General features: G+C 51.5%; 1 protein-coding gene across 1 annotated transcript; it reads left to right on the top strand.

Annotated features, from left to right (window-relative positions):
* The first annotated feature begins 334 nt into the window (after positions 1 to 334).
* Positions 335 to 15,951, top strand: SLC2A4 (solute carrier family 2 member 4). Its single transcript, XM_044277638.1, has 7 exons — positions 335 to 448; positions 2,349 to 2,511; positions 2,595 to 2,782; positions 7,856 to 7,960; positions 14,678 to 14,779; positions 14,980 to 15,183; positions 15,289 to 15,951. Exons 1-7 carry the CDS (start codon positions 356 to 358, stop codon positions 15,490 to 15,492), a joined length of 1,059 nt encoding a protein of 352 aa, XP_044133573.1. The 5' UTR covers positions 335 to 355; the 3' UTR covers positions 15,493 to 15,951.
* Positions 15,952 to 16,237: the final 286 nt, after the last annotated feature.

Genomic DNA, 16,237 nt, shown 5'->3' with positions numbered 1-16,237 from the left:
CTATATCACACATGTAATACAGGTGCTTCCCTTACTATATCACACATGTAATACAGATGCTTCCCTTACTATATCACACATGTAATACAGTCGCTCTTTATACTATATCACACATGTAATACAGGTGCTTCCTTACTATATCACACATGTAATACAGATGCTTCCCTTACTATATCACACATGTAATACAGTCGCTCTTCATACTATATCACACATGTAATACAGGTGCTCTCTATACAATTGAACACATGTAATCAATTAGATAATACAGACCCCTCTCAAAAAAGTACTTTCCCACTGAACTTCCATAATATACTTCTTACTCCTTGCAGGTCTGGCTTCCGGTTTGGTACCAATGTATGTGGGAGAGATTTCTCCAACACATCTCCGAGGAGCACTGGGAACCCTCCATCAGCTGTCCCTAGTGATTGGTATATTGTTTGCTCAGGTAACATAATACTCCAAAATAAATGTATGTGTATTCTATATGGTGCATCCAGTAATATCCTATATCTCCCGATTCTCTACAGTATCTCCTGTATTATCTTATATCTCCCGATTCTCTATAGTATCTCCTGTATTATCTTTTAACTCCCGATTCTCTGTAGTATCTCCCGATTCTCTGTAGTATCTCCCGATTCTCTGTAGTATCTCCTGTATTATCCTATATCTCCGGGAGATGGGAAACAGTGCCACTCAGGACAAGAAGACAATACATAAAGGGTATAGAACACCAATATAACAATGGATAGAATGGTCAAGAAAATGGCCGACTACACAGAGCGATGCTCGGCGATAACCGAGGTACAGGAGGCAAGCTTCCAATAGTATAAATGCCCCCATAAGCGTGTGGCCCCCCCCCCCCCCCTGTGCTGCGTAGGGCTGAGTGCCTCATCCTGCACCGTAGACTCAGCCCTACGCAGCACAGGGGCTACACATTTATGGGGGCATTTATACTATTGGAAGCTTGCCTTGTGTACCTCGGTTATCGCCGAGCATCGCTCTGTGTAGTCAGCCATTTTCTTGACCATTCTATCCATTGTTATATTGGTGTTCTATACCCTTTATGTATTGTCTTCTTGTCCTGAGTGGCACTGTTTCCCATATGTACCCCAGGGGGGAACCGCTATATTAGGGTGTGTTTGGGGTATTTAGGATAGGCACGAGGATGGAGGGTTAGGGGATTCCTCCGGGCTTTAGGGGTGAGCAATAGGGTGTATCCAGGGAAAGATGCCGCCACCCTTCGAATACTCCCTCAACTCTACCTTCCCCTATGGTGTTACCATATTTATGTTCTTCATCACTGACTGGGATATGTATTTGTATAGGACCTGATCGGTGGGTCTTTCTGTACAGGACCTGATCGGTGGGCCTCTCTGTACAGGACCTGATCGGTGGGCCTCTCTGTACAGGACCTGATCGGTGGGCCTCTCTGTACAGGACCTGATCGGTGGGCCTCTCTGTACAGGACCTGATCGGTGGGCCTCTCTGTACAGGACCTGATCGGTGGGCCTCTCTGTACAGGACCTGATCGGTGGGCCTCTCTGTACAGGACCTGATCGGTGGGCCTCTCTGTACAGGACCTGATCGGTGGGCCTCTCTGTACAGGACCTGATCGGTGGGCCTCTCTGTACAGGACCTGATCGGTGGGCCTCTCTGTACAGGACCTGATCGGTGGGCCTCTCTGTACAGGACCTGATCGGTGGGCCTCTCTGTACAGGACCTGATCGGTGGGCCTCTCTGTACAGGACCTGATCGGTGGGTCTCTCTGTACAGGACCTGATCGGTGGGCCTCTCTGTACAGGACCTGATCGGTGGGCCTCTCTGTACAGGACCTGATCGGTGGGCCTCTCTGTACAGGACCTGATCGTGGGCCTCTCTGTACAGGACCTGATCGGTGGGTCTCTCTGTACAGGACCTGATCGGTGGGTCTCTCTGTACAGGACCTGATCGGTGGGCCTTTCTGTACAGGACCTGATCGATGGGTCTCTCTGTATAGGACCTGATCGGTGGGCCTCTCTGTACAGGACCTGATCGATGGGTCTCTCTGTATAGGACCTGATCGGTGGGTCTCTCTGTACAGGACCTGATCGGTGGGTCTCTCTGTACAGGACCTGATCGGTGGGTCTCTCTGTATAGGACCTGATCGGTGGGCCTTTCTGTACAGGACCTGATCGATGGGTCTCTCTGTATAGGACCTGATCGATGGGTCTCTCTGTATAGGACCTGATCGGTGGGTCTTTCTTGATGTTTTTTAGTCTTATCTCCAATGTCTCTGTCCTCTCTTGATTCTACATCAGCCTACAGTCTACACTTTGTGATCTTTTTACACAGTTTTCTTCTCTTAGGTCTTGGGTCTGGACTTATTCCTGGGCACTCGGAGCCGGTGGCCGGCGCTGTTTTGGGTCACCTTGATCCCGGCTGCTCTACAATCAGTTTTGCTGCCATTTTGTCCAGAAAGCCCTCGTTTCCTGTACATTGTGTGTGAGCAGGAGGGCCAGGCGCGGACCAGTGAGTGAGAATTACCCCAGTAAACTGTAATGGGAGGATTCATGCCGTACCTGGGTAAAGTGTGCCTGTTGTGTGTGTCTCAGGTCTAAGGCGTATCACTGGCCTCCTGGATGTCTCAGAAGCCCTCTCCGAAATGAAGGAAGAGAAAAGACAGATGGACTCGCAACCAAAAGTCTCCATCCTGCAAATATTCCGTTCCCGCACTTACAGACAACCCATAATCGTGGCAATAATTTTGCAGCTGTCCCAACAGCTTTCCGGAATCAATGCAGTAAGTCTGCCTGCTCCTCGGGGTAACAGGGAACTATAGGCCCGCCCCTCCCACTAGAGGGCGATACAGACAGAAGAGAGCTATGAGCCGCCCCTCCCACTAGAGGGCGATACAGACAGGAAAGAGCTATGAGCCCGCCCCTCCCACTAGAGGGCGATAGCTCTCTTCTGTCTGTATCGCCCTCTAGTGGGAGGGGCGGGCTCATAGCTCTCTTCTGTCTGTATGAGCCCGCCCCTCCTCCTGCAGGGTGATACAGACAGGAAAGAACTATGAGCCTGCCCCTCCCCCTAGAGGGCAATACAGACAGAAGAGAGCTATGAGCCTGCCTCTCCCACTACAGGGTGATACAGACAGAAGAGAGCTATGAGCCTGCCCCTCCCACTACAGGGTGATACAGACAGAAGAGAGCTATGAGCCTGCCCCTCCCACTAGAGGGCGATACAGACAGGAAAGAGCTATGAGCCCGCCCCTCCCACTAGAGGGCACTACAGACAGAAGAGAGCTATGAGCCTGCCCCTCCTCCTGCAGGGTGATACAGACAGAAGAGAGCTATGAGCCTGCCCCTCCTCCTGCAGGGTGATACAGACAGATATGAGCCTGCCCCTCCTCCTGCAGGGTGATACAGACAGAGAGAGCTATGAGCCTGCCCCTCCCCCTGCAGGGTGATACAGACAGAGGAGCTATGAGCCTGCCCCTCCTCCTGCAGGGTGATACAGACAGAAGAGCTATGAGCCTGCCCCTCCTCCTGCAGGGTGATACAGACAGAAGAGCTGAGCCTGCCCCTCCCCTGCAGGGTGATACAGACAGAGGAGCTATGAGCCTGCCCCTCCCCCTGCAGGGTGATACAGACAGAGGAGAGCTATGAGCCTGCCCCTCCTCCTGCAGGGTGATACAGACAGAGCTATGAGCCTGCCCCTCCTCCTGCAGGGTGATACAGACAGAGCTATGAGCCTGCCCCTCCCCTGCAGGGTGATACAGACAGAGAGCTATGAGCCTGCCCCCCTCCTGCAGGGTGATACAGACAGAAGAGAGCTATGAGCCTGCCCCTCCTCCTGCAGGGTACAGACAGAAGAGAGCTATGAGCCTGCCCCTCCCCTGCAGGGTGATACAGACAGAGGAGCTATGAGCCTGCCCCTCCCCTGCAGGGTGATACAGACAGAAGAGAGCTATGAGCCTGCCCCTCCTCCTGCAGTGTGATAAGACAGAGGAGAGCTATGAGCCTGCCCCTACCCCCTGCAGGGGGATACAGACAGAGGAGAGCTATGAGCCTGCCCCTCCCCCTGCAGGGTGATACTACGACAGAGGAGAGTCTATGAGCTGCCCCTCCTCCTGCAGGGTGATACAGACAGAGAAGAGCTATGAGCCTGCCCCTCCTCCTGCAGGGGTGATACAGACAGAGGGAGAGCTATGAGCCTGCCCCTCCCCTGCAGGGTGATACAGACAGAGGGAGCTATGAGCCTGCCCCTCCCCCTGCAGGGTGATACAGACAGAGGAGAGCTATGAGCCTGCCCCTCCTCCTGCAGTGTGATACAGACAGAGGAGAGCTATGAGCCTGCAGGGTGATACAGACAGAATGGCTATGAGCCTGCCCCGCCCCCTGCAGGGTGATACAGACAGAGGAGAGCTATGAGCCTGCCCCTCCTCCTGCAGGGTGATACAGACAGAAGAGAGCTATGAGCCTGCCCCGCCCCTGCAGGGTGATACAGACAGAGGAGCTATGAGCCTGCCCCCCTCCTGCAGGGTGATACAGACAGAAGAGAGCTATGAGCCTGCCCCTCCCCTGCAGGGTGACAGCAGAAGAGCTATGAGCCGCCCCTCCTCCTGCAGGGTGATACAGACAGAAGAGAGCTATGAGCCTGCCCCTCCTCCTGCAGGGGATACAGACAGAAGAGAGCTATGAGCCTGCCCCCTCCTGCAGGGTGATACAGACAGAAGAGAGCTATGAGCCTGCCCCTCCTCCTGCAGGGTGATACAGACAGAAGAGAGCTATGAGCCTGCCCCTCCTCCTGCAGGGTGATACAGACAGAAGAGAGCTATGAGCCTGCCCCTCCTCCTGCAGGGTGATACAGACAGAGAGAGCTATGAGCCTGCCCCTCCCCTGCAGGGTGATACAGACAGAAGAGAGCTATGACCCCGCCCCTCCCCTGCAGGGTGATACAGACAGAAGAGAGCTATGAGCCTGCCCCTCCCTCCTGCAGGGTGATACAGACAGAAGAGAGCTATGAGCCTGCCCCTCCTCCTGCAGGGTGATACAGACAGAAGAGAGCTATGAGCCTGCCCCTCCTCCTGCAGGGTGATACAGACAGAAGAGAGCTATGAGCCTGCCCTCCCCCTGCAGGGTGATACAGACAGAGAGAGCTATGAGCCTGCCCCTCCTCCTGCAGGGTGATACAGACAGAAGAGCTATGAGCTGCCCCTCCTCCTGCAGGGTGATACAGACAGAAGAGAGCTATGAGCCTGCCCTCCTCCTGCAGGGTGATACAGACAGAGAAGCTATGAGCCTGCCCCTCCTCCTGCAGGGTGATACAGACAGAGGAGAGCTATGAGCCTGCCCCTCCCCTGCAGGGTGATACAGACAGAAGAGAGCTATGAGCCTGCCCCTCCCCTGCAGGGTGATACAGACAGAAGCTATGAGCCTGCCCTCCTCTGCAGGGTGATACAGACAGAGAGAGCTATGAGCCTGCCCCTCCTCCTGCAGGGTTGATACAGAACGAGGGAGAGCTTATGAGCCTGCCCCCTCCTCCTGCAGGGTGTATCAGACATGGAAGAGCGCTATGAGCCTGCCCTCTCCGCCTGCAGGGTGATACTAGACAGAAGACGAGCTCATGAGCCTGGCCCTCTCCTCCTGCAGGTGATACAGACAGTAGGCAGAGCTATGAGCCCTGCCCCTCCTCCCTGCAGGGTGATACAGACAGAAGAGAGCTATGAGGCCTGCCCCTTCCTCCTGCAGGGGTGATACAGACAGAAGAGAGCTATGAGCCGTGCCCCTCCTCCTGCAGGGTGATACAGTACAGAAGAGAGCTATGAGCCTGCCCTCCTCCATGCAGGGTGATACAGACATAAGAGAAGCTATGAGCCTGCCTCTCCTCCTGCAGGGTGATACGGACAGTAAAGAGCTATGAGCCTGCCCTCCTCCTGCAGGGTGTATAGACGTACAGAGAGCTATGAGCCTGCCCCTCCTCCTGCAGGGTGATACAGACAGAAGAGAGCTATGAGCCTGCCCCTCCCCCTGCAGGGTGATACAGACAGAAGAGAGCTATGAGCCTGCCCCTCCTCCTGCAGGGTGACAGACAGAAGAGAGCTATGAGCCTGCCCCTCCTCCTGCAGGGTGATACAGACAGAAGAGAGCTATGAGCCTGCCCCTCCTCCTGCAGGGTGATACAGACAGAAGAGAGCTATGAGCCTGCCCCTCCTCCTGCAGGGTGATACAGACAGAAGAGAGCTATGAGCCTGCCCCTCCTCCTGCAGGGTGATACAGGCAGAAGAGAGCTATGAGCCTGCCCCTCCTCCTGCAGGGTGATACAGACAGAAGAGAGCTATGACCCCTCCTCCTGCAGGGTGATACAGACAGAGAGAGCTATGAGCCTGCCCCTCCTCCTGCAGGGTGATACAGACAGAAGAGAGCTATGAGCCTGCCCCTCCTCCTGCAGGGTGATACAGACAGAAGAGAGCTATGAGCCTGCCCTCCTCCTGCAGGGTGATACAGACAGAAGAGAGCTATGAGCCTGCCCCTCCTCCTGCAGGGTGATACAGACAGAAGAGAGCTATGAGCCTGCCCTCCTCCTGCAGGGTGATACAGACAGAGAGCTATGAGCCTGCCCCTCCTCCTGCAGGGTGATACAGACAGAAGAGAGCTATGAGCCTGCCCCTCCTCCTGCAGGGATACAGACAGAAGAGAGCTAGAGCCTGCCCCTCCCCTGCAGGGTGATACAGACAGAAGAGAGCTATGAGCCTGCCCCTCCTCCTGCAGGGTGACAGACAGAAGAGAGCTATGAGCCTGCCCTCCTCCTGCAGGGTGATACAGACAGAAGAGAGCTATGAGCCTGCCCCTCCTCCTGCAGGGTGATACAGACAGAAGAGAGCTATGAGCCTGCCCCTCCTCCTGCAGGGATGATATAGAAGAGAGCTATGAGCCTGCCCCTCCTCCTGCAGGGTGATACAGACAGAAGAGAGCTATGAGCCTGCCCCTCCTCCTGCAGGGTGATACAGACAGAAGAGAGCTATGAGCCCCCCCCTGCAGGGTGATACAGACAGAAGAGAGCTATGAGCCCTGCCACTCCTCCTGCAGGGTGATACAGACAGAAGAGAGCTATGAGCCTGCCCCTCCTCCTGCAGGGTGATACAGGCAGAAGAGAGCTATGAGCCTGCCCCTCCTCCTGCAGGGTGATACAGGCAGAAGAGAGCTATGAGCCTGCCCCTCCTCCTGCAGGGTGATACAGGCAGAAGAGAGCTATGAGCCTGCCCCTCCTCCTGCAGGGTGATACAGACAGAAGAGAGCTATGAGCCTGCCCCTCCTCCTGCAGGGTGATACAGGCAGAAGAGAGCTATGAGCCTGCCCCTCCCCCTGCAGGGTGATACAGACAGAAGAGAGCTATGAGCCTGCCCCTCCTCCTGCAGGGTGATACAGACAGAAGAGAGCTATGACCCCTCCCCTGCAGGGGTGATACAGACAGAAGAGAGCTATGAGCCTGCCACTCCTCCTGCAGGGTGATACAGACAGAAGAGAGCTATGAGCCTGCCCCTCCCCCTGCAGGGTGATACAGGCAGAAGAGAGCTATGAGCCTGCCCCTCCTCCTGCAGGGTGATACAGGCAGAAGAGAGCTATGAGCCTGCCCCTCCTCCTGCAGGGTGATATAGACAGAAGAGAGCTATGAGCCTGCCCCTCCTCCTGCAGGGTGATACAGGCAGAAGAGAGCTATGAGCCTGCCCCTCCCCCTGCAGGGTGATACAGACAGAAGAGAGCTATGAGCCCACCCCTCCCACTACAGGGCGATACAGACAGAAGGCAGGAGCGCATGCCGCCCCAGGATGGGTGGTGTAGTTCTAATATTTGTGGGTTTGTGTCTTTGGCAGATTTTCTATTACTCCACCGACATCTTCTCTAAGGCCGGGGTGGAGCAGCCGATCTACGCCACAATCGGTGCAGGCATTGTGAACACAGCGTTTACGGTCATGTCGGTAAGTAGCGGCTTTATAACGTCAGGTGTAGGTCTTACAGCCCACCAGGGTGACTGTGCAGCAACAATCCAGCGCATGCGAGCAATGTATGACTGCGGTTTGATGCTGTCCTGCTCGCTGGCTCTGTACAGCGCACAGAGGGTCAGCACGTGATGGCCGTACAGCTCGCGCTCAGAGACAAGAGGCCGCCTACACACCGCTGAGCGGCTCTAGGGCATAGGCGTACATGCATTAGTGACGGAAGGCAGGGCTGCTGGTTGTGTTGAGAGTTCCTGCTGCGAGGTGGAGGGTGACGGGTAGAAGTATTTGCCCCCTTCCCTACTAGTATTTTTGCAGATTTGTCAAACGTGAATGTTTTAGAACAAACTACTTTTCAAGTGTCCAAGTATTTCCGCTAGAATCCTGAGAGTGCCGAGAGCGCCAGCGATGACTAGAGACCGCTGAGCGTGCTGCTGTCTTCTGGAGGTGGGCTCACTATAAAGTCTATGGGACCAGTGTCCAGACAGCACTTCTCCCCATTGTAGGGGGTCGCACCACTCAGACTCCCACTATAACATACCAAAAGTCTGGCTCAGGTACAGGGGTGTCCATGACTGACATTGAGGATCTATCCTCAGCATCGGTAATCGATATGAGATCCGAGAGTCTGACGATCAGCTGTATGAAGAGGCGACTGCTCTCTGGTCTCATCCGCGGTCACAGGGCCTAGGTGCAGCTCAGCCCCATGCCAGGAAAGGGCCAAGCTGCAATACCAAGTCCAGCCACGATCCAGAGGACAGCGCTGTGCTTGGCGAGCTGTGAGGAGGCCGCCGCTCGGAAGCATCTTGGTTTCCTCAAACAGCTGACTGGCAGCAGTACCAGCAGTCGAAGCCCTGCTGATCTCACATTCATGGCCAATCCTCAGGACAAGTCATCAATATATGAACCCCCCCCCCCCCCCCCAAAAAAAACCTTTAAAATTAGAGTATGATAAGCCACATGAACACAAAGTGATTCCATGTACTGAAGGCAACATATGAAGTAGTAATTGCCTCCTCAGCTCTAGAATCAACCAGGATGACAGCCAGGCCTACTGATCACTTACACAGAACCGGTCCCGTGTCAATTCTCACAAAGCAGATGAGAACATCCAAAACAAGATTCCTAAGCAGGAGCCACACAAGGTCCATGAAGTCAGGAAAAAGTGAACAAGCCATCTCCAAAGTTCTGGGGCCCCAGCGACTACTATTAGAGAAAACCTTCTGTGGAGCAAAGTATCACTGAATGCCCGACCACTCATCCAGAAGGATCAGATCATAAACTGAAGAACCACAGAACTGAAGGGTACAATAAAGACACCGGCAAAATGGCACAAACCACTGCGGACCTAAAGTAACAAATGATCGGCTAACGTGTCAAAAACATCTAGATGACCCCGAATACATTTGTGTAATAGTCTATGGACTGGACAAACATGGATCCCGTTGCATCTGAAGCATTCCACCATAAGGACATCACCCAGCTGTTTGACATATGGAGGGCGGTAAGGTCTGGGACAGGACCTGGATGACCTGTCACCATTGATGGAACCAGAAATCCTGCTGTTTATCAGACATCCTGAATGAGTACGGCCACCCTTCAGTCTGGACCTAAAACTCCAGCTCCACTCTTTTCTGCAGCAGAACAATCAGAAGCATACAAGCCACATCTGGACCAAAACCCAAAGATGAATCCTATTGAGACGAGAAGACTTTAAAGTGACGGCCATTAGGGATGAGCGAATTGACTTAGTTTGAAACATCCGAAGTCGATTCACATAAAACCTCGTCCCAATACTGTACCTAGCAGGAGCTCCGTACAGTATTAGAATGTTTTGGCTCCGATGAGTCGAAGTTTCGGGTAATATGTCAAATTAATTTGTACTGTCAAAAATATTTCCAGAACGCTGGTTCAGTTCCAAGGTAACACTTGGCTCATTGGAGCCAATACATTCTGTACAGTATTAGAACAAAGTTTTATGCGAATCCACTTCGGATATTTCATCGAAAGTCGATTCGCTCTTCCCTAACAGCCATCCTCGTCACTGGTCAACATGAAAACCATTCTGCAAAGAGCATCACAGTTCCTTGACAGTGGTGGAAGAGACTCCTCACAAATGTTTGTTTGCAGTTGTTTCTGCCATGACCTGGCAACAGGTTTAGGGGGCAATTACTTCACATGGGTGGTGTCAGGATCACAACTTAGAGGAAGGCCTAGCATGACCCTGCAAGCTCCGCCAGCATCTAAAGCTAAGCGATTCTAGCTGCCACCACTCATCCCATCAGGCTGACGAGACACCTTGCATTAGACAACACACAAGTACCCTCTAAGGCTACATGCACACGTTCAGGATAATCCGCAGGTGTTCACAGGCAAATCCGTGCGGTCAATACGCATTAATTGGTGCAGATTTGCATCGGATTTCACTAAGTGAATTAAGAAAATCCGGTCAGGAAAAAAAATAAAAATAAAAATTGACGTGTCGCGGATTTTAAAATCCGCACCGCAGGTCAAAATCCGCGCGGAAAAAATCTGCATCGTGTGCATTGAGAATTTCAAATTCTCATAAAATACAATGTACATGACCTACGGTGCGGATTTTCCGCACGCAAATCCGCTCGTAAAATCCGCACGCAATCCTGATCGTGTGCAGGGGGCCTAAGACTCACTATGATCTCTAGCATTCCCAGGGTCAATACACCGTTGGTCACACTTCTAAGGTCATGGACTCGTTGGAACACAAGAAACCTCTTATTAAAGTGAAGTTTTAATAACAAAAGGACCGTGCGTTCAAACAATGTGATAATAGAAAATACAACATGAAAGACAGAAATAATGCAGAGAGCAGTTTGGAAAATAAAAGGGATAGAAACAGAACTTAACACAAATAGGATTTTTTGCCATTTTTCCAAGTGGTCTTAGGGCACTTTCACACCTGCGTTATTGTCTTCCGGCGCTGAGTTCCGTCCTAGGGGCGCTATACCGGAAAAGAACTGATCAGTTTTATCCCACTGCGTTCTGAATGGAGAGCGATCCGCTCAGGATGCATCAGGACGTCTTCAGTTCAGTCGTTTTGACTGATCAGGCAAAAGAGAAAACCGTAGCATGCTACGCTTTTATCTCCGTCGAAAAAAAACTGAAGACTTGCCTGAACGCCGGATCCAGCATTTTTTTCCATAGGAATGTATTTGGGTGATGACACCGGAAAAACGGATCCGGAAAAACGCAAGTGAACTGAAAGCATTTGAAGACGGATCCGTCTTCAAAATGCGTTCAGTGTTACTATGGCGGCCAGGACGCTATTAAAGTCCTGGTTGCTATAGTAGGAGTGGGGAGCGGGGGAGCAGCATACTTACCGTCCGCGCGGCTCCCGGGGCGCTCCAGAATGACGTCAGAGCGCCCCATGCGCATGGATGACGTGCCATGCGATCACGTGATCCATGCGCGTGGGGCGCCCCGACGTCACTCTGGAGCGCCCCGGGAGCCGCACGGACGGTAAGTATGCTGCTCCCCCGCTCCCCGCTACACTTTACCATGGCTGCCAGGACTTTAGCGTCCCGGCAGCCATGGTAACCATTGAGAAAAAGCTAAACGTCGGATCCGGCAATGCGCCGAAACGACGTTTAGCTTAAGGCCGGATCCGGATCAATGCCTTTCAATGGGCATTCATTCCGGATCCGGCCTTGCGGCAAGTGTTCAGGATTTTTGGCCGGAGCAAAAAGTGCAGCATGCTGCGGTATTTTCTCCGGCCAAAAAAACGTTCCGGTCCGAAACTGAAGACATCCTGATGCATCCTGAACGGATTTCACTCCATTCAGAATGCATTAGGATAAAACTGATCAGGATTCTTCCGGCATAGCGCCCCGACGACGGAACTCTATGCCGGATCCGGACAACGCAGGTGTGAAAGAGCCCTAAACTTTTGATCAGGACTGTAGTACTGGTGGATGCCAGATCTCCATCCTCCTCTGTTGGAGGTGCCTCCCCTCAATTGCTGGGGGGGTTAGGTCTACATTCCCTAGTATAATATGTCACCTGTGGATGACTTCTCTTACTGGAAGCCTGGGACGAGTGCCTGCGTTGTCCTTACCCTGCTGCCCTTGTCCATGGACTAGAAGACCTGGCACATAAATACTAATGGACTCATCCCACATGTCACTGGGAGTTATCCGGGCTTCCGGCTGCTTTATAACACACTTATTAACAACCACCTGTAGATACCAGAGAGGAGAAGCCCCCTGAGACACTTGTGGCTGCCCATGAAATCTCAGACTCAGAACACCAGGGCTGTCTAAGCCAAACCACTGGAGCAGAGCAACTTCCCTCAGAAAATAGATCGCCCCATTATAAACATTACCATAGAGAGATGTCCTAGAGGATCCGTTCAAGAGATCGAGTAGGGGGGTCATTGATCAAGTACCATACAGATTATTCAAATAAATAGTGGACCGAATTTATAGATTGTTCACAAAAAGTTTGGGATATTTGGCTTGTGCGTTAAATTTCAGGCTGAACCTAAAACGCCCTCTAACCTTAAGAGAACTTAAAGGGAACCTGTCACCGGGATTTTGTGTATAGAGCTGAGGACATGGGCTGCTAGATGGCCGCTAGCACATCCGTAACACCCAGTCCCCATAGCTCTGTGTGCTTTTATTGTGTAAAAAAACCGATTGATACATATGCAAATTAACCTGAGATGAGTCCTGTATGTGAGATGAGTCGAGGACAGGACTCATCTCAGGTTAATTTGCATATGTATCAAATAGTTTTTTTTACACAATAAAAGCACACAGAGCTATGGGGACTGGGTATTGCAGATGTGCTAGCGGCCATCTAACAACCCTTGTCCTCAGCTCTATACACAAAATCCCGGTGACAGGTTCCCTTTAATGTGACCTTCTCTAACCTTCTGAATGCACATGTCCAACTGTTCAATGTTTCAGGACTTTTTGCACAACTTGCTGTTCTCCAACAAGGAGCTTAACGGCAAAATCCACAACAGAAGTTTGATTCATGAATCGCCCAACACATTTCCTGGTTCAATTGGAATTATTAAATGTGACGGACTGAACCGTCACTGGGGCTGCGGGAGAAGCCTGAGGGCTAGCCTTCTTCCAGCAGACTATGGACAGAGAACTATGGAGACCCCCTCAGACCTTTTGGGGTTACAAGGAACTATGAACCCTGATTTATGTGTGGAATGTATATGCCACATATTTCCTATTGTCCATTAAAAAGGCATGGTGTGGATTCAGCAACACACAAAGGGTTAACCTCTTTAATGAATTCAATTTAATGAAAAACGACGAATAAACTGAAACAGGCGGTTTTTCAGCTGATCAAAAGTTTAGGCCCGCACCTCCAAAAACAAAACACTAAACCCCCCAAAACAGAAATCCAATCTCCAAACATGAGCTCAGTAATGAGTAGCTCCGCCGTTATTGTTTCGGCATGCTTGATGCAAGCGTCTCCATGAGGTGAGTGGGAACATTTCTCCAAGTGGCGAAGACGGCCGCACGAAGGCCATCTACTGTCTGGAACTGTTGTCCATTTTTGTAAACATCCCTTGGCAACCATCCCCAAAGGTTCTCAATTGGATTTAGATCAGGGGAACACGCAGGATGGGCCAAAAGAGCGATGTTATTCTCCTGGAAGAAGTCCCTTGTCCTGCAGCGTTGTCCTGTTACCACACAGACGAGGGCCTCAGCCATGAGGAATGCTCTCTGCAACATCGGGACATAGCCAGCGGCCGTCTGACGCCCCCGCACTTCCTGACGCTCCATTGTTCCACTGAAGGACAAAGCCCCCCAGACCATTATGGCGCCCCCTCCACTGTGGCGTGTAGAAAACATATCGGGTGGGATCTGCTTGTCCTGCCAGTAACGTTGGAAACCATCAAGGTTACATTTTTTCTCATCAGAGAATAAAACTTTCTTCCACCTTTGAATGTCCCATGTTTCTCTCTTGCAAAGTCCAAACGAGCAGTTCTGTGGTGTTTAAAGAGACGAGGTCTTTGAAGAAATTTTTTTGTTTTTGAAGCCCTCCAGTCTCAGATGATTGTTATGGGGCTGCAGTCAGCACCAGTAAGGGCCTTAATATGGGTCGAGGATCGTCCAGTGTCTTGACGGACAGCCAATTGGATCCTCCGGCTCAGTGCTGATGACATTTTTGTCAGGTCTTCCACTTGACTTTTTGGTCCATAACCCTCAGGATCAGTTAAGAAATTCCAAATGACTGTCTTCCTGCGTCCCACCTCAGCAGCGATGGCGCGCTGTGAGAGACCCTGCTTATGCAGTTCAACAACCCGACCACGGTCAACAAGGAAGAGTTTTTTTGCCTTTGCCATCACAACGTGTGACTACCTGACAGAAAATGACAAGGAATCCACATCTCTGCACAGATTTGGCCTTTTAAAAAGGCAGGTGGTCCTAAACTATGGATCAGCTGAAAAACAGCCGGTTTCAGTTATTTTCAATTAATTGAATGCTCAAAAAATGTTCTGTCTCCCTCCCATTTCTTCTTGTTGCATGTTGAAGCTCCACTTGGAACCTTGTTAAGATCCAACAATGTAAAATATTTTTTGCCATTTTTGAAGTGGTCTTAAACTTTTGATCAGGACTGTATTATATGTAGTGTTGCAGCAAGCCACTGTTCTGGCTATAGGGCGATGGCTTTTACTTCTCCATCTTTCTTCTGTAGCTTTTCCTGGTCGAGAGGGCTGGACGGCGAACCTTGCACCTTGTGGGTCTTGCTGGGATGATCATATGTGCATTACTGATGACGACTGCCATGGTGTTACAGGTGAGATCCTACACACTCTAGTAACTGCATACAAAGGCTTCTGCCACACCTTGATTCAGTTTGATCTGCAGAGATTAGATTCTGAATCTTGCACCTCACATTCTTCTGGCTACAATATCTTATGGGGAGCACACACACAAGTGTCACGTCAGAGGTCCCTATACAGCAGCCTAATGGAAAAAAATTTCTTCTGCCCCCAGGACACCATGCCATCAATTAGTGCACTCAGCATGGCAGCCATCTTCGGATTTGTGGCCTTCTTTGAGATTGGACCTGGTCCGATTCCCTGGTTTATAGTTGCTGAACTCTTCAGCCAAGGACCCCGACCTGCTGCTATGGCCATCGCTGGATGCACAAACTGGACCTCGAACTTCATAGTTGGAATGTTCTTCCCATATGTGGTGGTGAGTAACCATGCTGGTGTGGTGAGCACCACTGTGGAGAACCTGCATGACTGCTTAGCTCCCTGCAGGGTCTAGGACATCATTAAGTCTATCTTCTCATTTCAGGATCTCTGCGGCCCCTATGTCTTTCTTCTCTTTGCTATACTGCTTTTGGGATTCTTCATATTCACATATTTCCGTGTGCCAGAAACTCGGGGACGATCCTTTGATGAAATCTCTCATGCCTTCCGCAGAAACCACTCTCTGCTGGAACAAGAAGTGAAGGCCAGCACAGAGCTGGACAGTCTCGGTGGAGAAGAGGAAATGTGAGGACCCAAAGCTGAGTAGCTCACTCACTCATGGTCTGGCCCCTACCATACAGCGCATTCATGGTCTTCATAGTAATAGCCCAGCTCTGCTGTCCGGCAGGTCCAGTGTGGCCGCTAATCCAGGAGCAATGGCTGAATTCACTGCAGTAAACCTGAGAGGGGGCAGCAGTCTCCTGAGGACATGGTGGAACGCACCCTGGTCAGTGGCACCAACTGCCCATTATCATACGCCTCCAATACACCATCACCTGACCAGTAATCTATGGCTGGCTGCTGCTTACCAGTAAATGCTATGAAGAGCTAGAGCGTCCCCTATTGGGAGATGCAGTAATCCCACACGGTGTGCTGTCCTGTATAGAGGCCACAGCCCAGCGCTGTGCATTGAGTGCTATGTCACAAGTATATATTGGTCATGTATAGATGTATATATGGTTGCTGTGTCATTAAAATATCAAGCTCAGGTGTGAAGGTGATGTCAGGGCAGGAGCCACCACTGCAGTACCATCCCTGCCACCGCCATCTAGTGATTGCCCTTATAACAAATCCCACCAGATGGTGGCGCTGCGCAGTCATTGAGTCCGTAGCACTCTGCCGCAGCCCGCTGTTCACGTACAAGAGCTCTAATGCCATAAACCCATGGAACCAACACCAGGTCACCAGATACATTGAGGTCCATATTTCTCGAGGGTGGAGGCAGCATCACGACCCATTACCGCCACGACAAGCCCACATGCAGTAAGACAAGG

The sequence above is a fragment of the Bufo gargarizans genome, chromosome 2, assembly GCF_014858855.1.
Source record: "Bufo gargarizans isolate SCDJY-AF-19 chromosome 2, ASM1485885v1, whole genome shotgun sequence".
Classification (NCBI taxonomy): Eukaryota; Metazoa; Chordata; class Amphibia; order Anura; family Bufonidae; genus Bufo; species Bufo gargarizans.
Note: the sequence above shows the minus strand (reverse complement) of the source record. Positions and strands in the feature narration are given on the sequence as shown.